This window comes from Kwoniella shivajii, chromosome 1 (genome assembly GCF_035658355.1).
Source record: "Kwoniella shivajii chromosome 1, complete sequence".
Taxonomy (NCBI): domain Eukaryota; kingdom Fungi; phylum Basidiomycota; class Tremellomycetes; order Tremellales; family Cryptococcaceae; genus Kwoniella; species Kwoniella shivajii.
Genome location: NC_085908.1, coordinates 2,903,474 through 2,929,396, shown reverse-complemented (window position 1 = coordinate 2,929,396; position 25,923 = coordinate 2,903,474). Strand labels below are relative to the sequence as shown.

At 41.1% G+C, this 25,923-nt stretch overlaps 8 protein-coding genes across 8 annotated transcripts; 4 read left to right on the top strand and 4 right to left on the bottom strand.

The window, feature by feature from the left end:
• Window positions 1-443: 443 nt before the first annotated feature.
• Window positions 444-2,587, bottom strand: IL334_001090 (uncharacterized protein; the record flags this gene model as incomplete). The annotated part of the gene is made up of 5 exons (XM_062932850.1): window positions 444-541; window positions 639-942; window positions 1,149-1,962; window positions 2,037-2,178; window positions 2,251-2,587. 5 exons carry the CDS (start codon window positions 2,585-2,587, stop codon window positions 444-446), a joined length of 1,695 nt encoding a protein of 564 aa, XP_062788901.1.
• An 813-nt stretch (window positions 2,588-3,400) lies between these two features.
• Window positions 3,401-7,671, bottom strand: IL334_001089 (uncharacterized protein; the record flags this gene model as incomplete). Its single annotated transcript, XM_062932849.1, has 22 exons — window positions 3,401-4,025; window positions 4,137-4,261; window positions 4,332-4,405; window positions 4,485-4,534; window positions 4,634-4,732; window positions 4,831-5,005; window positions 5,112-5,179; window positions 5,232-5,274; window positions 5,348-5,413; window positions 5,498-5,631; window positions 5,736-5,841; window positions 5,918-5,925; window positions 6,038-6,232; window positions 6,303-6,322; window positions 6,398-6,472; window positions 6,531-6,568; window positions 6,653-6,707; window positions 6,825-6,899; window positions 7,101-7,128; window positions 7,225-7,234; window positions 7,309-7,346; window positions 7,493-7,671. 22 exons carry the CDS (start codon window positions 7,669-7,671, stop codon window positions 3,401-3,403), a joined length of 2,286 nt encoding a protein of 761 aa, XP_062788900.1.
• A 1,921-nt stretch (window positions 7,672-9,592) lies between these two features.
• On the bottom strand, window positions 9,593-10,432 carry IL334_001088 (uncharacterized protein; the record flags this gene model as incomplete). The annotated part of the gene is made up of 4 exons (XM_062932848.1): window positions 9,593-9,701; window positions 9,799-9,965; window positions 10,089-10,189; window positions 10,321-10,432. The coding sequence occupies 4 exons, from the start codon at window positions 10,430-10,432 to the stop codon at window positions 9,593-9,595; spliced, it is 489 nt and encodes a 162-aa protein (XP_062788899.1).
• Window positions 10,433-11,138: 706 nt separating this feature from the next.
• IL334_001087 (uncharacterized protein) lies at window positions 11,139-12,397 on the top strand (the record flags this gene model as incomplete). Its single annotated transcript, XM_062932847.1, has 5 exons — window positions 11,139-11,174; window positions 11,262-11,450; window positions 11,550-11,905; window positions 12,035-12,090; window positions 12,180-12,397. 5 exons carry the CDS (start codon window positions 11,139-11,141, stop codon window positions 12,395-12,397), a joined length of 855 nt encoding a protein of 284 aa, XP_062788898.1.
• Window positions 12,398-13,012: 615 nt separating this feature from the next.
• On the top strand, window positions 13,013-15,849 carry IL334_001086 (uncharacterized protein; the record flags this gene model as incomplete). Its single annotated transcript, XM_062932846.1, has 3 exons — window positions 13,013-13,109; window positions 13,552-15,032; window positions 15,133-15,849. The coding sequence occupies 3 exons, from the start codon at window positions 13,013-13,015 to the stop codon at window positions 15,847-15,849; spliced, it is 2,295 nt and encodes a 764-aa protein (XP_062788897.1).
• An 800-nt stretch (window positions 15,850-16,649) lies between these two features.
• On the top strand, window positions 16,650-19,903 carry IL334_001085 (uncharacterized protein; the record flags this gene model as incomplete). Its single annotated transcript, XM_062932845.1, has 12 exons — window positions 16,650-17,402; window positions 17,507-17,863; window positions 17,959-17,995; window positions 18,062-18,084; window positions 18,158-18,294; window positions 18,417-18,558; window positions 18,653-18,776; window positions 18,878-19,133; window positions 19,220-19,242; window positions 19,308-19,412; window positions 19,506-19,668; window positions 19,801-19,903. 12 exons carry the CDS (start codon window positions 16,650-16,652, stop codon window positions 19,901-19,903), a joined length of 2,223 nt encoding a protein of 740 aa, XP_062788896.1.
• Window positions 19,904-20,495: 592 nt separating this feature from the next.
• IL334_001084 (uncharacterized protein) lies at window positions 20,496-23,008 on the top strand (the record flags this gene model as incomplete). The annotated part of the gene is made up of 7 exons (XM_062932844.1): window positions 20,496-20,581; window positions 20,691-21,545; window positions 21,655-21,837; window positions 21,927-22,176; window positions 22,242-22,552; window positions 22,622-22,748; window positions 22,820-23,008. The coding sequence occupies 7 exons, from the start codon at window positions 20,496-20,498 to the stop codon at window positions 23,006-23,008; spliced, it is 2,001 nt and encodes a 666-aa protein (XP_062788895.1).
• A 589-nt stretch (window positions 23,009-23,597) lies between these two features.
• IL334_001083 (uncharacterized protein) lies at window positions 23,598-24,545 on the bottom strand (the record flags this gene model as incomplete). The annotated part of the gene is made up of 1 exon (XM_062932843.1): window positions 23,598-24,545. The coding sequence occupies one exon, from the start codon at window positions 24,543-24,545 to the stop codon at window positions 23,598-23,600; it is 948 nt and encodes a 315-aa protein (XP_062788894.1).
• Window positions 24,546-25,923: the final 1,378 nt, after the last annotated feature.

Here is a 25,923-nt window from a genome sequence, read left to right as displayed (position 1 = left end):
ATGTAAGACAAACAAACAAATATTCTAAAAATCACCAGAAAGAACAAGCGAAGGAAAGCATGAAATGAAAAATATCCTAATGAGGATATTGGGGGTATACTATGAAACATGATATTATCTACTTTAACGTGATTGATAGAGCGGAAAGAAGATTTGAGGGGATTGACTGTACGAGTAGTATGAATGAGATGAGAAGAAGAGGGATGGAAGACCCATAAATGTCATATGATATCTTGGTAAAAGTACAAATTCTGTAAAGGAAATCTATTTATGCAAGTGTATCCAAAGATGATGTGTTTGTATTTGTGTTTGATGCTGCTTTGTTGATTGATTGGTTGCTTGGTTGAATGTCCATGGGAAGATAGTCAATGATGAATGAGAAGCCGAGAATGAGATAATGAGAGAAAGAAAGAAAGAAAGAAAGAAAGAAAAGAATGAATCGTTTAATCGGTATATTCGTATTCTACTATTTCACGATTTGTCTTTTCTGGTTTTTCAACTAATAATCTTTGAACTATTAAATCGGCCACGACTTTACCGTCTGTTACCATCGACAATAGTTGGGTTTTATCAGTATGACTTCATTTGCTTGGTCGTTCACAGTAATAGATAGAAAGATAGATAGGTGTGACACTCACTCAGTGGTATTTCATTCCCTTGGAAACCTTCAGGATAAGCTACTTGAGGAGTATCAGGAGCTGTGAAAGCTTCATCATCCCAAATTCCATAATGTCTTATACCTAAAGCTCTAGCTGTGAATTCATAATCTTCTGCGAATCCACCAGGATAGAAAAATTCTATTACTGTCGAACGAGGATTCTGGTTGTTCATCCATAATAAATGCGTTAAACCATTTCCGTGGACACCCATCATTACCGTTGTTCGAGCTGACAATCGGATCTGTTCATCTCGTGATAATTTATCCATTGACACGATGTTTACCTGTATTCGAAACAATGAGCAATCAGCTTGCATTCTACACTACACACGACGATGGTGTGCGTATGAGGGTTTTCCTTGAAGAAGAAGAGGGAAAGTTGTGGACAAGGAAGTAGCGGATAAGGTAGGTCATGTCGACAAACGGGTGATAGCGAGGACGGGTAAATGAGAGATAGGTGATTCCCTCAGATCGAAGACAAACCACTCACCTCCCAGTTGTACTTCTTCTCTAATTCTTTCAGTTCTTTGACCAGACTATCATGACCTTCTTTCAAGAGCATTCTTCTACCCCAATCTTGTCTACTGACATATGTTATAACAGGTTTACCCATTTTAGCTTGTTTTTCTTTTCTCATTTTTTCCAATAATTCTTCTTTCTCTTCTACCATCGCACCTTCTTCCTCTTCCAAAGCGATCAGATCGACATCTGGTTCTGCGTCTAAACCAATTCCCAAACCCACATCACCTGCCAAATCCAGATCGTTTCCACCACCACCCACGAATTCGATCAAGTTTTTTCGGATGGGCGACCACCAATATTTACTTGCTTGCAGAGTAACAGCTTCGGAAGCTGTTCTCCAAGTTTTACCAAATTCAGGTCCTCTAAACGCTGCAGCCCTATCAGCGAAAACGACTCTTTCAAAAATGAAAGCTCTGGCTGTGTCCGCTCTATCCAAGAAATCATTTTGGTATTCGTATGACATTGAAGGGAATATAGCTCTTGATAAGAATGAATTCATCTTGGCGTAATCATTCCATTTACCGGCTGCCAAATGTGGGAAAATCATTCTTGATGGTGAAGGTAAATGAGTTACTCCTTGAGCGTTTATAGTTGGATCAAGTGATGAATACGTTCTCCATAATCCAACCAAAAGCTCCGCTGCGAAATGATAATAATGATCGAGGAATTGAGATGGGTCATTCACTAAGAATGTTGATCCTGATACTAGTGATGCCGAATTTCCCCAAAGTCGTTTGGCTTCAGATGGGAATATGATTCTCATGTCTCTTTCCGTAGGTTCTCTGTTGATTCGCAAATGATAAGATGAGCACAGCAATTGAAGCGGTCAAGAAACGCAAGGGAATACAAAACTCACCTTCCCTTTATAGACTCCTCATCATTCCATATCTCATTACCAGTACTGACCATTAACCTCAACAAAGGGACTGAAGAAGGGTTATCCGTTACTATGTACCAAGTTCCATTGAAAAGATATATTTGGTCGAATATCGTCCATCCTGCATTCCAAAAGCGAAGTCAGCATCACAGGTTGTGAGCATGTAGTATAGTAGGAAGGAAAAATGACATACCAGGAGCATGACCTAAAACTTGAGTCATTGTAGAACCACCTTCCTCATCCCATTTGATCTTAGCTTCTGACATTCCTGCGATCTTAGCTGCTTTTGCACCTCTTTCAATATCTTCCAACCACCTATCATCTGAACCGCCATTCCCTATCCTACCACTCCTAACATCAGTTTCCCAATCTTGCCGATTTCCAAATCCAACTTTGAAACCTAATAGCGAATCTGTTCCTTTAGTATCCGTGAATTTCAACGACAGATCGAATTGTAATAACAGCCCTAATAGCGTCGTGAGTACCAGTACCAGTACTATTTCTCTTCGAGTAGGATGAAACGATGCCATGGTGATCTGATGACACCCCAGAGAGGACGGAGAGGGAAGGATGAGGGGCAAAGTCGTTCAGTCGAATGCGGATGTATGAACGCGTAGGGCCGGCGTTCCAAGAGCTGTAAAAGCTGCTTCGTGTGATAATGTGGACTGTATATGTATCTTGAGGTCAGTTCGAAGCAGCACGGTTGGGTGAGTCGTAAACAAGGTAATTAATGATGATAAACAAACTGAAGGATGATGTATATGAATTGAATGATGAAATGGACCAAGGGGGGCCCTGTGAGGGCAGTGACACCGCTAATAACTCAAACTCGCATGTAACAAATTCCAGAATTACATTTTGTCACAATAAACATTTTTTTTAGACTTGCTTGAAATCATGATGCGCACGCTCGGACCTTCCCCCCTTTATGAAAAGGAAAACAAGGCATCAGATCCCAGGGGGGTTAAAGCAGTTTAATCAGGGTAAATCAACCATTACGACGTCTCACATCTCTTCCCGTTAAAAAAGATTTGGATCTTTGTAATGGACAATTAGAAAAGATTCGTAGTACATCGGTATCATCTGATGCGGGAGTGTGTCTGTATTTGCTCACAACGAAAAATCAATTGATGAGAAATCGTAATGATCCCATTACAAAGTGGGAAAAACAAGGTATGGAATTCCAGGCTCTCTCACTTTCCCCCTCTTCTTCGGAGAAATATAACATCATCTTTTAGCACGTTTCAGGATACCAATCTTTTTTGGTCATTGTTTGATCTTATGCATCGAACCTTTATCATGCCAATGATCCACGAAGACCAAGTGGGGTTCTCAATGCCAGCCTACAAGGCCTTTCCCAAATATGTCGTATCCGTACTGATAACACTGTTTCTCAAGGTATCTTGTCCTTCAGACCTAGGGACTACAGGTTTCGTAGCGATTGGAAAGTCCATCCTGGCAGGTGTCGCAGGAGCCGTAAATAGATGTTGATCTTCACTAGATAAAAGTGGAGATAGAGCAGAAGGTATCCCCCCACTTGTCGTGGATGGTTGTTCGTTACTCGTATCTCCCAGATTACACGTGTCTAATAATAAGCTTGATCTACTGATCAATCTACTTCGTCTATGATTTCTGGATTGCGAGTTTGAGTTCGGATCTAAATTCTGGTTGTTGTGTGAATTCGAATTTACCGAGAGTGATAAAGATGGTATTCTCATAAGTGGAGTAGGTGTGACATGGCTCTCTTTGTTTGTCATTACTTCATATCTATCATCTTCGGTATGGTTATCGTTATCATCAACATTGTCATTATCATTGGCTGTATCGGATGAGTTGTTTTTCTTGTGTTCAGAATTAAGGCGGATAGTTTGGTATACTTCCAAAGTTGATCCTTTCAACTTCCTTTGAGATAAATCTGGGTCGTGAAGTATCTTTTGGCCAATGCAGTACGTCACCCATGATCCCCAACTAAAAACAATTCAAAACGATCGCATTCACCTTCGTCAGCTGAAATGATTCGACCTTATACATGTATTTTGCCGTAGGCCAATGTCGTAAAGATGAAAAATTCCCACTCACATTTGAGTCAAAAGTAAGCCTATGGCAATGATGAACACCATAGCCGTCCAAGCTTTATCCATAGAACGATAGGCGTAGTTCTGATGGATTCCCCAATATACCATCAAGCCAATGGCGCTTGCAGACTTCATAGCAGATGGAGGTCAGTCATTACACGTCTCTCCACGAGTCGGCTATTAGATGGAAATGACTTACCTTGAAGATGGATGTTTGAATAGCAGCCACCTTCAGTATGATCGAGACTGCACGGGGATCCCAATCTAACCGATCTATCGAAAAAGCAAAGTCTCGTCAAAACCTTTCACTAACAGGAGATTCAGGATACAGCTCGGTCTTATGATAACTTACAGCCTAACAAACCGATAAAAGTGGGTTGTTCGGTGGTAGCTTGGAAAAGCCTGATCCAGCTTGATGTTAGCGCCCGTCATCTTCTTGGCCATCTCTAAACGCAGCTCGGTCTTCAAGTATGTCCTGGATGATCACAAGACATGACTCACCATATAACAGCTGAAATTAGATAAGTCATAGATTGAGTATATTCAAATACTGTGACAGTAAATGATATAGCTATGATAGTCAAGAAATGATGGGCTATCCTTTAGAGGATGAACGGAGATCAGCCTACTTCTCGGCGCCTCGTGTTGTTATCGAGGAGAATTTCGATTCCAGTAGTAGTGAGGCATTAGCAACTTACAATGGTAATCTCATTTTTAACCTATAGATCAATTCGAATATGTATAAAGCTGAAACTAATACACCTCCGGTCCGAAGACATTGTACTTCCCATAAATGGTATCTACCCGCAAAGGCAGGAGTCGCCACTAATTCAAGTGCTAGTGCGATAGTAATGAAGATTATGTTCATTGTGTCTGAAAATAATGTCACGGGTTAGAGCTCAGAGTCAAGGCGATGGACTGAAACCAAAGCCAAGTTTCTGATGGTCTGAGGAGGAAAAGTACTCAATTAGGGACTCACACATCACGATATTCTTTTGGTGTTCCAATCCCAAAGTTGGAAATACAGATGATTTCCGGAAGTAAACGCTGAAAGAAACGATTAACGTTTCGGCTTGACCATAAGAGACGTGGTACTCACAACCAAAGTGCATTGGAGCACACATAGAAGAGTAGGAAATAGCCTATTTGGAACCCATTTGAATCTTAGCTTGAACGTCAAGCGTGAGAATTCATGTATAGTGTACAGCGACATACCCAATAAAGCAGTAGCATACAAGGTGGGATCCCAAGAATGACCTTCACCCGAACTCAGAGAGATCTCTACATGATCATCGAGCCCGATATAGACCATTATCAGCCCAAGGTACTTTGTGCGTCCAGATGGACGATATTACAATGACTCACCCAGAGCAGAATTCAGATCTTGCCCACTGACAGCTTGAATGCCTCGTATCTGATCTTGATTCTCTGGAGTGACGAATTTAGGTGCTAACCATCCTTGTGGGAAATGAGAATCTAATACAACTTGATTATAATTCCTATATCATACACCCATTTCTAAGATCAACTTCCGACCAGGAAATTCAAAACTCCGAATCGGAATGGCCTAAAACTAGGGTAATGTCGAAGTATAGACGCTCACCTTGAAATGCACATGTCACCTCCTGTTGGACCTATATGAGCACAATGTACGGATGGTCTGAGAGATACCATTGGGACGTGTAGATGTCTACAAACGAGGTTATCCTCTACAGACGATTCATGAATCAGTATTGCGAGTCTCCATGTCACCAGTCGAAACTTCCTGAAATGATGTGAACACACCTCCCATCCTAGAATCAACATAGACAGTATGAACAAATCAGCCCTTTTGTCGTCAGATTCAAATGTAGCTGCAGTTGATATACATGATTCAGGGCCCCTTGTTTAGGAAATCAAACTTACCGATACCATTCACCTATATCTCTCTCATTCAAAAATGACATGCACGAATCATAATCTGTGTACTGTTGATTCGATCCTGTACAAAAGTCCGTTGCTGTCTTACAGACTTTTGAAGATAGATATTGTCGTAAGATCGTTGAAGAATCAGTCGTATTTTTGATGTTCAGATTGGATGCCATGTGAGGTATTAGTTGACTAAGAACATCTTCAAATTAACTCAATGCCTTATTCATTATCAACTAGAAATACATAGAATTTGACTCACGGCACTATAACATCTGTAGCCTATTGATAAAGCACATACAGTACACCGAAAAACAAGTCATATTCAAATTGATTACCGTAAAGAAAAAAACTTACCCATGCCCATCTTCGAAACGATACGTCATATTGCTGAATCTCGCCATTATCATTGACTTGCATGAATGCGTCTATCTGTCACAAGTTATTTTCAGGTCAATCTTGGTTTACGTGGAAGTTCTTTTGAACTTACTTGGATAGGGTAAGTTTCGCTCAATACTGGATAATGGACTAATCGTCAATCCGTTGATCAGTCATGTTGCATCCGTGCTTCGAAAAAAAACCGCCACACAGACATTAATGGACTGTACTCACATAGGAATTTGATTGAAGTAGATACATAGTGATGTTGAACCAACAAAGCGGTCACCTAAAAATATGAGTAAGAAAAGCGAATCCACAATTACTCCATTACACAACTACTCTCACTTGGAGGTGCTTTCACTTTGAGGGTTTTGGGTAGAACAGGAGTAAAAAATAAACTTACATTGTAGGAAATGGGAGATCCGAACGGAGAAGGATCATTTGGATCTTGAGCAGTATTTACGAATAAACCAAAGAGCTATTGTGGTGAGTCAGCTTAGAACTTAAACAGATGAAAAGTCTGCTCCATTTGCGTTATTCTAGGGTAGAGAGGGGAGATAAACTATTTTGAAAAGAAACTCACATATTCACTGAATGAGACGATTTTTATCGGGATAACGATAATGTATCAGCTATCAGCTAAAGAGTCCGACTTGTAAATCAAGGAAATGATGACCACCAACGTCGATAATTCCCTTCCATCAAAACTGGTCAGTGTTAGCAAGTCACCATTGACCGTACCGATTGTTAAGAATGATAGTTCATTGTAATCAGAGTGAAGAGTACGAAAAAAACAGGCTCACTTTGTCGATACTTGATATATCAGGAACCACACAGTCAATATGATGGACGACAATCACTTCCGATGAAAGGTAGTAAGGACTCACGATCCGCTGTACCAGTCACGTCTTCCGCGAATAATGTACTATGAGAATGAGAGACTGATCAGCATATTCCATTTCCTTGTCCTGACAAATTCGCTCAAGAGCACTCTCGTTCTTGGGAAGATTAGGGTCTATACTGTATATATACCAAACGAACGCTTGAATGTTTGTGGGAAAAGATAAATACCTATTTATACTCTTGGCCACTTCTATATTCTTAGGTGATAGATAACTATCTGCGAATCCTTTGACAACTTGCAATACTTGAAATTCACTTAAACCATTTATATCTTGAATTCCTATTGACAGTATTGCTATGATACATAGTTGAATGAATCTGGATATGTACATGTGGGATGACATCATCTTTTGATCGTATCTCAGAGGGATGGAAGCTCGATAGCGCTCAATCAAACGAGTTGTGATTCGATCAATCTAGAGATGACTTTGATAGATGGATTAAGCGTAAGTGGTAGACTGTCATTTAAAGGGAGGATATATATCATTCAATTCAAGATATACTTACTCGCTGGTAAAAGGTGAGAGGTCGAGACAGGAAGTATACTAGACAACGCCTTTCAAGCAAACCGCTTGGCGTCGAAAGGCATGTAAAGGATAAGCGTGTTTGTGAGAAGAAACCTTGAAGGGAAAGGGGGAAGTAAGGAATGGTTCATGTGTCAATCCCTTGTTTCCTCTTGTATCCTTTGTATCGTATTTCCGTTTCAGTAACTGAAGCTTCGGGGTTGATCAAGAATCACCGAGATACGATAGATGTGAATGATAGGATGGAATGCACCACGATACTTGGGTATATACTCTGATGATTGAGGGGAGTATTTACCCTAATATATTAAAGAGAGATTACGATTAAGCTGTAGTGTACTTCAACAACAACCTGCTTCAGAAACAAATAGTTAGAGAGGTGAATTAGTGGATAATCGACAAAACCTGTGTCCTGATTATCAGAAGGTGTATGTGATACATGAAATGATGACGGATGATGAATAGGCATTTATGATTTCCCTTGAACGTTCCTCACTAAACTCGATCTATATCCCGTCCCCCTTCTCTGGGGTTTCGGGGTTTCCTCAATCCTGGAGTTCCTGGTGCTATTCATGGCGAGAATTAGAGGGAGTCCACAACCACTACAGAAGTTACAAATTGATCGAAAACGATTACGATAAAAAGGTTGATTTGATGAAAGGTACACTTTTAGCAATTGATAGAAAAGCTGTACATGGACGTGCGAGTAGGTACTCTTTCCATGTCATGATCACCTTTTAATCTGAGAGGAAGTTTGCTTGAATTCATCTTATTGTACAGCTATGTTATCGGGAATCTCTCTTCCAACGGAGAGACAGTGAGAAAAAATTATCATATCATCATCATGATCAAAAAAGAAACTCTGCTTGACAGTATTCTAGGAGTGTATCGAAAGAGATCTTGCACAAAAAGGATACAGCTTCAATACCGTAAAATGATGCCGTTATGCGAAGATACAAGTTACCAGGGTTCAAAACTCCACTTGATTTCGTGAAAGCTGTAACTGATAAGGAATATCTATCTTTGCAAGACTGAATATTATTCATGAGTGAGTAACCAACCTATTTTATCCTGTACAGAAATACGAGAATTGCCGGAGAAAAGGAGTACACTGGCTCATTACGTTTATTTACGCCAATTGCTTTTTGCTCCCTTACACCCGACTCACCTTCATCTCCCTCTGTTACGATTCACATCGGTATCGCATCGCTCTTTCCTAACTTGTGGGTATTGGAAATCCGTTATAAAATGTAACACTTTGGGGTGTTAACACATCGCGTTGAATACAAAGCTTCGGTCAAGTATTGTGTAATGATGTTCGTTGAAACAGCGCGATCACACGCCATATACTTCTAACAATTCAAACCAGAGTACGATGGACATCTTTCACTATGTCTGCGAGCAAGTGGTACTTCGCATCGGGTACATATTTGACTGGGACTTGTAGTTCAAAGTCGTTTCAAGTGACTTATTTGTCAAGAAGCCAATGGGCTGACATGAAATGTAAATCCCCGAGTGCCTTTGATCGTAATACGCTAGCATTGGTTATATGTTGACAAAAGGCTCATCGGTCAAATCAATCAGAAGTTCGGTTGATATTTGCGACGGGCAATGAACGTGGTGAAATTGACATTGACTGGAGTTCGGTAATTTAGACGATTGTGTTCGTGTGATGTATGCATTCCCATCCCTATCTAATCCATCTGACAGTGACATGTGATCGCTTGATGCACATCCTAGTTCATCATACCACCAAAAAGAGAACTGCGATCGCACTCAATGCGAATACGGACGCAATTCCCATGGTAAACATCGTCTTCTCGCCTGAAGAAGCAGCCAAGTATTCTTCCGACCTAACAGTCATTTCGCTTCAGCACGGATGTGTGGATCACTCAACCCATGCTTTCAGAATGATGTACGGAGAAAGGACTAGTAATTCAAGATGCTCACTTGAAATAACTGCCATTGGCACTTTGGGCGTATTCTTCCGTTAAAAGAATGATCACATCCACTCCTGCACGAGAACAGAAATGTTGTCCGTATTCAATCGCATATGCCACGTCAGGTGCGGATGTGCAGACTACTGGAAGACACTGTGACAAGAGTGTTTTCCAAGTCTACCAAAATAAGTCGTCAGCAGCCCGATTACGAATCACTCGATGCCGCTCAACGGATTCATGGGATCTGGCGTCGACGGACTATGCAGTCTCGGAAGATGATAGTACAAACACTTAACTCACATCGTATTCACAGTTCTTGTGTATCCACGCAAAAGCATTAGTACCAGTTCCTGGAATTTGGATTGTATTCACTACTCGTTGATGGCATTCGATGAAACATTCTATTTGTACCAAATTCCCAATGGTACATGTAATCAGCCATCCACGAGCGACACGATGAATAACGAAATTGTTGCTCAAAGCAATAATCGTCCGATTTCAATGGCGTTTTTACGCAAATAGTCAAACTCACTAGATGAATCTCGATTCAAGTCTAAGTGGAATTGTGAAGCTGCTGTTGCTATTGTGAAAGGTATGAGAAAGATTGAGCAGAGAACATAAAGTAGTCTGGTGATTCCGTTCATTTTGCTTTTAACCTTTATGAATGTGAGCTTGATTAAGATGGGGTTTTCTGTCTTACGAGAGATGTAGCTTTATGATGGCGAAAGTATCAAGTACGAGTAATGAAGGGAAGATGATGTGTGGGCTGGGAGAGATGATACCATTTTATACATGTCGCTAATCCCAATGTCCATGGCTGTTGTATATCCTACGTACAATAATGATCTTTTAGACATAGATCGTTTGCTTTATTGTTCTCAAAAAGTCAAAGAAGCTTATTGTTCTCTGGCAATTTACTTGATTAGGTAATATTTAACGTTATTGATCAGAAGCTGAAACACGCGCGAATTTCCTATTGGCTTTTAAAGTGAAGGGAGTAAACTAAGTCTAGACAGATGTCGGAGTAGACCGCTTTCTACTTGTCTAGCGAGGTGTGAATCAAATCAAATCAAATCTTTCGGATGGAGAGTTGGAGTTTGGAGTTGCTGAACTTATAACCGAGAAAATTGCAGATCACCTGTGATTGTTTGTTGACGACCAATTCAAGCCAAAGACATTCGATCTCATCTCATCTCATCCAAACATATAATTATACGAATCATAGAAACGATATAAGCAAGTCATTATCATCGCTGTAGTAGAACAACGAAGATCAGAGCAACAGTATCAGATCGATCTCATAGAAACCCAAATACTCGTAAGGAAAAGAAACAGAGAATAGCATCCATAATGGTACCATTATCACCTACTGTGATGTCAAACATCGTGCGTCTTTCTTCTTGGACTATATTATTGAAATCGAGACATGTCGCATATTATGACTTATACTGATAATCTGAGAATCTATTATAGGCAGGATACATGTCTATAGCTACTTGGATAGTAGTTTATTCGCCTCAAATATGGGAGAATTATCAATTACAATCAGGTGAAGGATTATCAGTACCTTTTATAGTACTTTGGTTATTAGGTGATATAACGAATCTGGTTGGAGGGGCTATGGCTGGAATATTACCTACAATGATTATATTAGCTGTTTATGTGAGTCCTACGAGTTCTAACATTCAAAATGAAATCAATTCAATCAAGATCGAAAAGAGTTGAGCTAATCATGTATCCACTTTTGTCACTCATATGTAGTATACCGTATGCGATCTAATACTTCTTTTTCAAGTATACTATTACAGACGTAAACCATCACCTAAAGCGAGAGAACATATAACTCCTAATGATGAGACAACACCATTATTACCTGAACCTAAACAACCTAAACCATTATTACCCCCCTCATTGGAATATCCAATCATGTTATCATTCGTTCTATTAGCAGGTGTAGGAGCTTGGTACATATCAGACAATTCAAATGATGAAATTTCTATACCAGAAAAACCGGATCAAAAACATGATATTCAATTAGAATGGAAATCTCAATTATTAGGTTGGATGAGTGCCGTCCTTTATTTAGGTAGTAGAATTCCTCAAATCGTGCATAATTAGTGAGTTCCCCCGTATACTTACTCTCCCCTCTCTCAAGGATGTCGCATATCGTAGATTTAGATCTTCAGATCTTCGTTCGTCGACGTCTATCATGTTCTCTCGCTGACGTTGACATGTGTCGTTTGTAGCAAAACGAGATGTGCAGGTTTATCATTAGCGATGTTCTTTTTCGCCATTTCAGGAAGTAAGCTGAATCTCTTCTCACCATTTAGCCTTGCAATTCGTATCGATCTCACTCACCGTTGCGGAAATGCTAATATTTCACGTGTTCAGACATAACATACGTCCTTTCAATCTTATTGACATCAATGAACCCAAAATACATCTTAGCCAATTTACCTTGGTTAGCAGGATCAGGATTGACTGTATTTTTGGATCTATTCGTCCTGGCTCAATTCGCCATTTTCAATTGGCAAGATAAGAGGAAAGGACAAGTCTTTGCTTCGGATGGTCAAGATCAAGATCAAGATGGAGAACAAGATGAATCGTAATCTGACGCAAGGAGGAATGTATCTAGGGGATCTCGGGAGATGGGAATGAATATCCTAACTTTAAACTTTACATGTAGAAGCGAATATCGCTTTCATTGAAGGATATCACTGTTAACTGACATCAAGCTATTAGGATCGAGTGGAAACATCGCAGGAGTAGCATAGGGTCATGTATGAAGTATGGCGACTGGGTGGTGTCATGATGGGAATGTATCTGTTTAACCATAGTATTTGTCACTGGGTATATGCGTTACCCGAGCGGTTTCTTGTTCTCCAAAACATCCCCCTTTTCAGCAAAGGATTGACTTTTATCATGTTTCATATCACTTCGAACACTTTGAGATGTTTACATGCACACCTTTGACATTTGTAAAATTCACACTTCTCAATTCTTCACGTCCTTCTTCGACACAGGTGAACCAGTGAACAAGTGTGACTTTTCCCACTTTCTGTTTTCAGGTTTTATGTTAATCTCCAGGTTATATCTCGACGTCATTCCCAATTGATATAAAGAAAACATACAAACCTTGTCAATAATTCCCAGGTTTCAATTCATTCCATTGCGTCGCATCTCGTCGTCTTAGCGAGGTGGTGGATACTCGTATAGACTGGACGATGTTGGCTACTCAACATCAATATATACATTCGACAAATGATAAGATCAACAACGCTCCAGGATGGGACGATAAGATTGTACCTACTTTAAAGAAACGTGAGTTCATTCAGTCATTCAGTCATTCAGTCATTTAGTCATTCAGTCATTTAGTCATTTCAAGTCTTCCTCTTTTCCCTTTCCCTTCCCAGCGATAAAGGCGATCGAGGTGTCCAGCGGGAAAGGTATGTATAGAGAGTGATATATATATATATGAAACATCCTCACGTGTATCTTGCATGGGAAGAACTATCGTTTTGTTTACACATATTTGATTCACGTTCAACCTAAAATATCAATCTCACATTTGAACAAATCATTCCAATCCCATCATTCCTTCTTTCCTCATCGTTGTTGTCATCCTCTCTTTCATTCCTTACACTTTTGGAGATTCATGTTTGTTACTGATCTATCAACGCCTATCATGCCCATTGTTTTCTCGTCCTTCTTCCATTTGTGCGTACCATCTGACCAAACCACATATCATAACAACATTCAATAGGACTCGAGTCAGAATCTATTTACCTGACCAACCGACTCTCAGCCACTCAATTTGAAGAAAACACTTCTTCTCCTTCCATCGCTACCTCACAAATCAATACATTCCCACTTACACCAACATTCGGTATCTTCCCTCTTTCCCAAACCCAACATCCATCTTCTAGCCATACCCATACGTCAAATATAGATGATCGAGGAAGACAACCAAGTTCAAACCCAACACAAATCATCTCGTCATCATCATCTTCATCGACCCACAGTCCTTCCACCGACGCGGTACGAAGTAAACCTATACCTTCCAGAATACCTACTAGACCAAGATCAAAATCTCAAATCTCAACCAGACCTTCTGTCTTTCACTCAAATTCACATCCGCCTCCTCTACCTCTACCTCCAGCAGGAACGGGAATTCCCATACTCGAAACACGATCGCGTTCACCTTCTAAACGGTATAACATTCCTTCCTCCTCCTCCTCATCGAGAATGGCTTCAACCATACTTGAGGATAATGTAAGAAAGGAAAGGGAAAGTTTTGATCTGAACATGGGAGAAAGAATCAGAGAAGGTTTTATCAAAAATGAGTTACCACCTTTTAGAATGAACCCTAATGAAGCTTTGAGGATAGCTGAAAAGGGTCATATAATACATCAAAATGATTGGAATAAATCGTCATCATCATCTTCAAGTAATAGACCAAGTTACAATGCAAACACTGGAAACGACGACGATCAAGTAGGTGATGGTGGTCAAGGTGAAAAAAGGAAAAGAGCAATTACGATGAAAACGAATGGCAATGGCAATGGTAATAACACCAACACCAACCTATTACCCAGAAGTAGAATACCGATGGAAAGAAGTGGTTCATCAGGATCAGATAGGTCCTCTACAAGAAGGAACAGTAGACCATCAACTTCTTCTGCAATAGCATCTACATCTACTTCCACATCTGCAACGAATGATAAAGGATATGGATACGGATATGGGATGTCAGCCTCACAGACTGGATTAGGACTAGGAATGGGACATCCCAATTCAATGAACACATCAAGACTTTCAAATGGAAAACCATCACAACGTTCTGGATCAGCTTCTTCGAGATCACCAATCAACGGTTCACCATCATTATCATTCAATGCACCTCGTTCAGCTTCAATGAACATCTTATCAAACAGTCCTTCGATGATCGGGAATGCACATGGTCACAGTCACGGTACACCACCCAATTCAAGATTAGGGGTAGCGGCGCATTTCATTCCACCAGAAAGTACTTACACACCACCAAAAGGTGCTGATTGGGATGAAGTGGTCTTACCGACAGTAGCGAAGAAATTAGGCATAACAGACCAAGAAAAGAAGGAAGGTGCGGACATCAAGACTGAAGAGGAGGATTTAGCTGTTGAATGGGATAAAGATGGTACTCCCATCAGATGGGTGAAGAGGAAAGGTCTACCGAAGGGTCTAGGAGAATCGATCGGCAGTCAGGTGTGTATCCTCTCGCAACTAATTTGAATATGTAATCGCACCACATGAAGACCGGCATCAGACCTAGTGATCAATGCTGATTCCTTTCCAATCCCTTTAGGACCCTTCACGGCCTGATAATTCCACACCGACGAGGACTCACGCTTTCTCACCTACGTTCGAGCCATCCCCTGATAACCCACTACACCCTCGTCCACGACCATCTCACTCATCCTCTTCACTCCGTCGTAAACCGTCAGGAGACGCTGTCGAACTAGGTTCTATACGAACGACCAACGGTCCATCATCTACATTGAATCAAGGTGATTCTCATCCGACTACATTCCCCACCAATATCAGTAATACATATTATCCAGGTGGTGAACCGTTCTCACACCCTCAATCACATAGGAAAACAAGTTCACAGAATCTGTCGTTATCGAATGGATTTGGTTCAGGATCAGGATCGAATCCAAACCTGAATAGAAAACCTTCTACATTGAAAAAACAACCAACACCTTCTGTCTCTCGTCAAACGTCTGAATTATCATTGAAGAATAATAGGAACAGAGTTCCGTCAAATAGCAATAACAATAATGGTAATGGTAATGGTAATGGTAATGGCAGTCTCAATATGAGAGGAAACGTCTTTGCCCCTCCAGGACAAAACCTTAATCCACTGACCAATCAGTCTGGAACTCCAGGTACGACACATAGAATCACTGATGCCATTTATGAAAATCAAATGGCTAGAAGAGATGGAAGGGTCAACGAGAAGAGCAATAAAAAGAAGGATGGTGGGAGTCATGGTAAAGGCTGTGGATGTTTGATCATGTAAATTGTGGTGGTGAGGGGAGAGTGGGCAAGTGAAGTTCGCGAGTAAGCGTCGACTTATTCCCTGCGGTTATCATTTGGGTTCTGATGGCATCTTAATCATTCATTTACGATTGTTTGTTCGTTTGTTTTGTATATGTGTATGTTATAAACTTAATACTCTGTTGCATGATATATAGCTCGTCCTCTCTGATATACTGCTGCTAAACACCTACATGACCATGAGAGATGAATGAATAATAATAAGGATATGACTTACAAGTAAGAAATGATGAAATCTTTGAATCGGCTGTTGCGTAATTAGCCCAAAAATGATTTTAGACTTGAAACGCGTCAGATTAAACTTTCCAGATGATTATGTAATAATAAGAAAAGAGTTTAAACATTACACGGGGAGAAACGTGATCATCATTGCCATTCTCTCCTTCCCATGCAACGATACAAGGGAACAGCTGTGTCCAGATGGGAACAAGGAAGAGGAAACCTGGAAGTGAAAGAAAGAGAGGAAAATAACTTTGGTGGGAAATCATTGATCTAGACATAGAAGGTAGAAGATCATTCTTTGATGGGAATCGCGGATTTGTTTACCTCCATCAATACTCGTGTTTCTTACTTTCGTATCATATCATTGGAAGGCAAACCCATTAGAACTGAAGGAATATACGCCCTGTCATAACGAGTTAGAAAAGGAAAATACCGGATAGTCGAAAACGAAAACGAAAACGAAAAACTCTTCAAGCATCTGCTTCAATCAGCGGTAAGACGTCTGTCGCTATCTTGGAAGACCCTCTTCGGCTTTCCAAGATGGCATATAGGATACCTATACCTACGCCAAGAAGGGGAATTCGATCATTGATAGTATTACTCACACTCTTGATAACGCCTTATCTTCTATTGAAACATCTATCATCAATCAATAACTCCTCTTCGTCAGCTTCACGCGGATCGAACAGGAACAACGTACAGAAAACGAATAAGGAAGCATTAAGATCAAGAGTTCAAGGTCAAGGTCAAGGTCAAGGTCAAGGTCAAGGTAAAAAAGACGAATTGATCATTCAAAGAGAACGCGAAGATGAAGATGATATTTCATTCTTCGGTTTAGGTAGACTTTTCAATGATCACGAAGAAGATGAGGTAGATGATATTGGAAATGAGATCTTATTTAGAGATAGTGATGAGAATGAAGATGAAGAAGAAGTAATATCTCCTCGGAACGGGAAAGGGAATGGACCTGGACACAAAGTTGGGAATAAGAAATCCAAATCTAGTCCTCAACAACAAGAACAAGGACAATTTCCGAATACAAAGACAAAACATACATTTTTATCAAGCGGCTATTTGATACCTAACATACAATCCAATCATCCTATATTTACGTTGATCGAATCAGGTCAAAAAAATTGGAAAAATAAATTGAGTAAACAAAGTAAAAATCTGATAGAAGCAGTGGATGAATATAGGAGAAGATACGATAGGGATCCACCTAAAGGATTCGAAAGATGGTGGGAATACGCTACGAGGAATAACGTCGGCTTGAAAGATGAATACGATCAAATCGTGAGTCTCTTCTTCTTCTTCGGGAAGGGGGTGGGCTGGGGGCGAAGTATCCCCACCACCACTACCATAAATCGTCTGATACCTCGACTCATCACACGACACAGTATCGCGATCTCGAACCATTCCACGCGTTACCTCCGAATAAGATCCAATCACTCATTCGAGAAGCATCAGAAATGTCAGGCATGTACACTATTTCATGTCCTGGTATAAATCCTTCCTCAACCTTCGACTCCGGTTCAGACTTAGATTTGGACTCTGACCCAAGTGATGCAACCCCATCGTCGAAATGTACATATAACATAGTCGAGACTGGACTGAACGAAGAAGGTAAAAGAGTAGCTAGGGAAAGGGCATCACAACAATTAGGTCTATTACAGGATATTCAACATTTATTGGAAAACGTTAAAGTTACAATGTATAGTCATGACGTTCCTTGGCAATTCGTTGGTCATGAATATGTAGGTCTGAATCCGGGGGTGGGCGGGCGGGGAAGAGTCAATCTCATACCGCTTGCATAATGGGTTTAGCTGACATCATCGACACCATCCCGCAGAAAGGAGCCTTGGAAGATGCTTCTGCCGTAGGAGAATGTAAGCTTCTCCTTCCTCTCAACGATCTTGTAGTAAGAGATAAGCTGACCGAATCTTCTACGGTAGTCTTCAATCCGGACGAACACGAAGTATGTCTATGCTGCTCCCTGAATCATACATCCTCACTACATCCATAGCTAACTCTTACGCTGCATCCATCAGATCGACACGGCTCATCTCGGCTGGGCATCAGCTTGCGCACCGCATAAACCCCTCAGACACGACTACGATCCTGATATCTTACCTGATTTAGATGGTTTATGGCATGGTGATAAGAGTTTCGTATGGGATCACAAGGCGTGAGTGTGTTCATCTTACCCAGCTTGGATCTGGAACATCTTGATCGGATCGTTCAGCTCTTCACAACGGATTCGCTTTGAATGTAGATCGAAATGCTGATCGTGGGCTATGTTCTCCATAGAACGATGGACCCATGTATACATCCCACTTTGACTCATTTAGTAGGATTCTTATCTGGACATGGCAAAGGTCCAGGACCAAGTAAAGAATTATATCCTGTTTTGGCGATGTGTAAAACGACTTTACATGCTGATGTATTAGGGGTAAGTCATTACTCCTCTTTTCAATAACGGCAAGACCGAAAGGAGAATAAATAAAACGTGACAGGAGCTGATACTGACGTTGTGATGATTGCAGGTCTCAATGGAAGCGTGGACTGAAGATGTAGGCGATGACCCCTCTTGGGAAGATAAGAAAGATGAGAGGATGTTATGGAGAGGCAAAACCACTGGTATCTACTTCAAAGATGGAGTTCCGTGGAGTGAGTGATGTCCTCTCTACGTATCACACGATCCAATCATCATTGGCAGTAACACACGAAATGTAGCTAAATTATGGTGAAATCTTCATTCTCGTTTCTAGATATATCACAACGAATTAATTTAGTGTCAAGATCAGCAGAACCGTTAGGTCATTTACCCATTTTTGACGTACCGGAAACTTCCAATCCTTCGATACAAGTTGGAAGTCCAAAGAATATACCACTATCTCAATTAAACGATGAATTGATGGATGTAGCTTTTGTTGATGAAGCGATACAATGTGATCCAGATGTTTGTTGGAAAATCCAAAATGGATATAAATTCGGTTCTAGGAAAAACTGGCCTGAAGGTAATCAGTGAGTCTAGACCCATCAAATCTATCACTTTCAAATGTGTAATTGATGTAGTGACAAGAGCTGATCAGTGATGACTCCGGCTTTAGATACAAATACCTTCTTGATATAGGTAAGCTAGTCATGTCGGACAACACTGCACGGAGGCAGTAACAGGCTGACTTGCCAATCTCCTAGATGGAAACGGATGGAGTGCAAGATTTAAACGTCTAATGACTACAAATTCAGTCGTGTTGAAATCGACTATCTTCCCTGAATGGTACACCGATCGAATACAGCCATGTGAGTTATCTGCTTCACGTCACACCGTCCTCTGTTTGAACCAAGAGACTGTTGGTCCTGATGACTAACCATAATTTTTGGTTAATCAATCAGGGGTTCATTACGTACCTATAAAAGCGGATCTAACAGATTTATACGATGTATTATCTTTTTTCAGAGAAGGTCATGATGATTTAGCTAAACAAATAGCTATGAAAGGTAAAGAATGGAGTAAGAATTATTGGAGAAAAGAAGATATGATAGCGTACCAATTTAGGTGAGCACCCACTTTCTTTCTCTCACACACATTGTCAAGCGAAGGAAACCCTTCGCCATGGACAAATATAGGAAATGGAGATTGGCAGAATATTTCGAAGCTGATTTAAACTTAATTTTTGCGCATGTGCAGATTGTTTTTAGAGTACGCAAGATTATCAGCTGATAATAGAGATAAAGCATCTTTCAAATTGAAAGGAAATGATTTGAGGAAAATCTCAAATGAATTAGAATGAACATTGTATGAAGCAAGAACATCAATATCATGATTATGAACACACACATATAGAGAGAGATGGAAGAGGAACTTTTTCGGTCGTTATATTCACGAAACGGATGTGATTTGACATGTTGTATGCATTACTTGAATGATAACATGTAGTATCTCAGCTGCGTTCGTTTGGCATCCTTGCCCCACTTGGGTCTAGGAATGGAATGGACTGCCATGCAAGAAAGAGCACACTCTGATGTGATCCCAATGTCCCGCCGGATGATAGATAAGAAACAATAACCGGGCAAAACAGCAATTCCCAATTCTGTGAAAACAAAACAATTCAGAGAAAAAGGTTATCAGCTGCATTCGATTCAACACAAGTCTGTCGTTTCTTCCTCTCGTCGACCATTACAAGACTCAGTGATCAATACAACCGTCCGCTGACTACTGGATCATGCTTTGAAAAGGGATGTCTCATCAATAAGATACGACTGTCCTGACACTTGCAAAACCTGTCAACGCGTTTGACCAAATCCTTCAACGCTAAAAAGACAGTTTGACTGTAACGAACAGAAGCTAGAAACAGGATCTAGGAAGAATGACGTTCTTTGATAATGCCTAGAATACCTTACCAACAGCATTTGGCTCAAAAAGCAGCTTTGAAAGCTGGGTTTGGGTCAAGAAGAGCAAGTGTAGTAGAGTAAGTCCAAATTGTTCTCCTTGTTCTCCAACAAACACAACCAAAAAAACAACTTCCATTAATGTCATGTAGATTTATTGGACTGATATATCATCTTCTCTCTAAATAGAAGCGAGACTGATGCAGAATCATTATTCTCCTCCACTACATTCCAATCAAACTCAAATTCATCTTCATCTTTTCTTCATCCTTCATCGTCAACAAGATACGCTCATCGTCATCATCATCAATATCCTTATTCATATAATGGTTCTCGTACGATATCATCTACTTCATATGATTCTTCCTCATATTCAAGAGCAGCGGCATCAGGAGCAGCAGAAGCGGGTGCGGGAGCAGGAGCAGCAGGAGATCAAACTTCTTCACCTTCTTCACCGTCATTCGACGCATCAAGAAATCCCAATTCTGAGCCTGAATCAAAACAAGTTCACAGGATCACTTCCAATATCACCGTCAAAGAATCAGTAAAAGATTTTGGAATTCCTTTGAATTCAGCTGTGGGATCAGGGTCAAGATCAAGGTCTTTATCACCTTCTTATCTCTTGACCGTACCTCGTAAACATTCATTGACCAGTATCAGTGGTGGTCCTGGTGGTAAATCCGACAGAAGGGAAAAGAGAAGGAAAGAAAAAGAATTGAAATCAACCTTATTATCAGGTAAATATGATTCGCCATTGAGGAGGTGGATTAGATATATGAATAAAAGCGGTTTCAGCCATTATACACTTCCAACTGCAATATTAGGTTATATAATCATAAAATACATAATCAGAATCTCGGCCCAACAAGAAGAACAAGATGGATTGAAATCAGGGTGGAAAAGAAGTGTGATAGAAGAAGTTGTTTGGCTATTGACTGTTCATCAATATGTAATGAAACAAATCAAATCAACGGGTAGAAGTTCAAGATCCAAGATTACTGCAATCCTAACTATATTACTTTCACCTTTATCGTTATTCTCAAAGTGAGTTTGGGGATTTGAAATTCGACTCATCGATTTTCGTCTGCAAAGGCAATTTGGATGATTTGACTGACTTCCCTTTTCTTTCCTTTTCTTTGGTTGTTTGTACTAGAAATCGAATATTATCGATGGGGACCATACTAGGACCTATAACTCTTCTCTCCTCGGCTCGCGATCTAGTTTCAATACTCTGCCTAGCGTTGGGCTTGGCTGTGAAGAGCGATGGCTGGATCTGGGCTTTTGGTGTTGCAGTATATACGATAGGAAGAGGAATATGGATGAATGGGATTGAAGGGTGAGTCATATCATCTCTGTCTCGCTTGGGGAAGATAAACTTTTCCGACGCTATGTCAAACGACACATAACAGCTAATACCGATCACAGAATCACGCATATCACGCTGTCCGTTACGGTAGCTACTCTGGGAATAGCTTCAAGGGCGATAACCGCCTGTCCAACAGAGCTTCTGCGCATTCACAGTATGCAAAGTCTCATCAGGTATATCCATTCACCGTGGTCGGACAAATTAGAAAGAGTCCTCACCACGGACTCCGGTAGGGTCGACGAGTACTGTAAATCAATTGTACCCTTTCCTAGCATATCTCTTCTGATCGACCAAATGAAAAACCACAAGGTAAGCCTTGTTCCGCTGCATGGATAACGGATCCGATAGCTGAAAACATCATCTCCATGATATAGCTGCAGCTCAGTCTCACTATCCTATCTATGATTCCACCCGTATCAATATTGTTATACTCCAGTTTATCTTTACGACCGGGAAACAAAACAAGACCTTCGCCAACTATTCATTTCCTTCCACTATTCCTCTTTCTCATCTCAATACCGATTTATCTGTTCTCGACAGATCGAGAAGATATCGTATTGCCCCTCATGCCTTTTACTTTGCTTATGGGTCTACGGGGAGGTGCGGCAAAAGGAAGTGAAGGTAACGGTACCGAAGATGAAATCTGGAGGATTGGAATAGGACTCAATTTCATTTCTTTGATCAAGTAAGTTCTCAATTATCTAAAGAATCAACTATGAGTGAATGGCAGGCTGATTTTCGGAGGTCATTCTAGTCTGATGCCACTCTATTCGTCATTTACAGAAATGGCAATCTCCACTGGGATGACTATCTTGTGGAACACCTTGATAGGTGGTTCACCGCTCATGTCATTGTTGATCGCTGTACGCCAATCGTTTTCAGTGAGTAATGAGATACATCACAAATCATTGACATTTACTGATCGTCTTCATCTCTATCTTCTCTATGGAAGATCATCATACCCTCGAGCATCCTGCTAAAGTACATCCTACCGATGGAAATCGCCCTGTGCAAAGGTGTATATGTGATAGCTTGGTTTTGGGCAATGAAGAAACTGATCGAAAACGCTTGGGCTATAGGTGGATTAAGTGGGAACGGTAACAAGAGGATTAAGTTGAACCTCAAAGAGAAGTTGTCTTGAGATCGTTACAGAAGGTCAATATATGCCTGTGCACATGATTCTGCCTACAAGCCCAAGCGCGCTTTCTCTAGCATCTACAAATCACATTTTGTGTTGAAGAAACCGTTCGCTATTTGTATATCGATAAAAGAGCGAAAAGATGATGACAAGGTATCTGGAAATACTAATTGCGATAGTCATTTCATCGCTTGCCGAGGCCGCCTACAATAACGTTTGTCACTCGATTCCAGGTTTACTCCTAGCTACATCGATCCTGTGCTCCATCATGGGATCAGTAACCTGATATGAGCGACGAGAGACGAAGTCTTGCATGTACATATTGGATTTCAAAGCTAGGAAACGATATATTTCAATCTTAGAGACAGGCACAGATATGGACAGGATCAAGATACGCAAACCCTAAGATAAAATGGAACAGGCAAAACTGAGTCGAAGTTGGTAAAGAAAATCCGAAACATCAAGGTAGTACGAGTACGAAGGTAAAGAAGAAAGAGAGTAAAAACCAAAGGTTCGCCATCTGGCAGATGACGTGGCAATGGAGATGTATTTCAGATAGGGGATCAAGGTGTTTGAGAGCCGTTCTTGTTGTCTAATTGATCCAGTCTCTTGAAACGCCGTAACACCCTCCCCAGAGATTTCTGACATTGAAGCCATAATATGAGGAAGCTTGAATCGCCATACCCATACAACCTTGAGGTCCACAGGCGAAATCTTGCTTGCAACCTTCACTACCAGTATTGAAGATTTGTCTCAAAAAAGTTTCTTGGGTAGACTTATAATATCCTTCATTACCATTGAATTGGATGACAGGTCCATCGAAACCGACACCGATCTCATGGGATTCGTCGACTCGTTTCTTGAGTTCATTTCCTTGACCGCTGGTGACCCCTAGATCGACATAAGCCTGATCTAATTGAATCAAACCGTTATCGTTGTCGATGCTATAGAGCAATTGGATTGGATGGGTGGTTCTCTTAACGTCGTCAATGACAAATTCTGTTTCTACCCTAGCGTACGTGACATTACTGCTACTATCAATGTCCCTTCTGCCTCTACCACCACCGGCAGGTGGTAAAGTTGCCGGGTTTACCCCGTCACCTGTCACGATGGCTGCCATCTTTCTATAGTTCTTTAAAGCGATCAAGAGGAATCCTGATGATACTGCCAATGTTGCCGTTGACACCGTAATGGCTACGCAAGTCTTGGTGACCCAATCCCAGGTATACTCGTGCAGATTACCAATTGTTTCGACCTCATTGGCCCTTTTGGTAACTGTGTAATTGGCGGTTTCCGCATCGTTTGTCGGATCGGTCGCAGTACTATTGTTATATACTTCGGCGGCGACTGTCACGTCTACGATCACCGCATTGTGGTGGGCTACGAGGTCCTCGAACGATCCAAAAGTTAAAATGTCTTCGCCGCGAGGTAATCTTCTATTGTCTTTTCGAATGACTCGTCCGTTGGCGGTCCCAAAGGAAGTGAGGATGCCGAGAAGCAGCACAAGTGTGGAAGGGAGGTGACTGAATGAATGAAGCATGTTGTGCGACGGAGATCAGAAGAGTTAAGCGGAAATGGTTTCGATCTTGGAGGGAACCTGTTTCAAAATCCAGAGATGGAATGGAGGGAATATGGAGATGTAAATACAGTATCTGTTTGACCAACCTTTTTATACGTTACTGAGAGGATTGTAGTATCCTCCATCCTGTGGTATGGTATGATACGATATGCTGACTACATGATTCGGCCGTCGCATCGAGGCACTGTCCGCTGAGGGCGCTGTACGTTCTGGCAGTCTCAGCCATCGAGGACCTTGGCGGACTTCTTTGCCCGTCTGTTAATTTCCCTACCTACATCCTCCTTCGGAGCGAGCAGCATGGCATCGCAGCTGGGACTACCGACTGACAAGCCTCAAGCGTTACTGTCAGGTTCGACTTTGATCTCCTATCAAGTTTGTACTAGCGGAACAAGTGGACTCCCTCTAGTTCCTGAGGCTCTGAACGGATGCAACTGTCATGTCGAGCCGGAAGACCTGGACGAGGAGACAGAGTCACCTTTACAGACAGTACACCAGGGTACATACTTGAGGATAATCATATCGACAGGAAATTGACCGAAATCTATCATTTATTTACGAAGCAACGTAATGATAATGTCATGACATAAGTCCTCGAAACGATTACGGCTATACTCGTACTTCAGTAATACAAGCGAATTCGGATGTATTCGCGTTATCTGTTTTGCCAAGACCGTGATCTATTTTGGAACCAGTTCAACTATGAGTATTTAAGATTATGTACAGGTTAGCTTGTCACACACTAGTACTTGCAGGGTCCACGTGAAAAATTCCCAAGAGGAGATTGATCAAGCTTTGACGGAAGCTCATGACTCACTATCACTATCCCATGTGCTTCCCAATTGGGGGTTTCATGTCCCTCCCTCCGCATTAGTCGGAACTCACACAAGACCGACTGCACTAAAGACCACATTCACCACGACAGGTCGCTCTCAAATGGTCCACGGATCAATGGGCGGAGTCGTACAGGAGGCGACTGTTGAACTGAGTCTATTCTCCTGTTCATCGGGGAATTAATCATATCTGTCGTATCATTCTACGATATGAGGCGAAGAACCTTATTCCAAATCGATCCGCAGCGCTTAGCTTAGCAATATCCGTAGTGATCCGTTATCTTCGGCCACTACATTTCTTTGTCAGGTGAAAAGTCAAACACAATTTACGATGCCTTTGACAAGGTACAAGGTACAAGGAACTCAGGATTCTGAAGGTGATAGGTGATGCCGACCTAGCACTTTACACTCGTTGATTGACCGATGCGTGTATACTCGTCGCGTTATATGCATGGGGTAGGTCACAAGGATGAGTAGCGGAGGAGACTACTCACCACATATACCTTAGC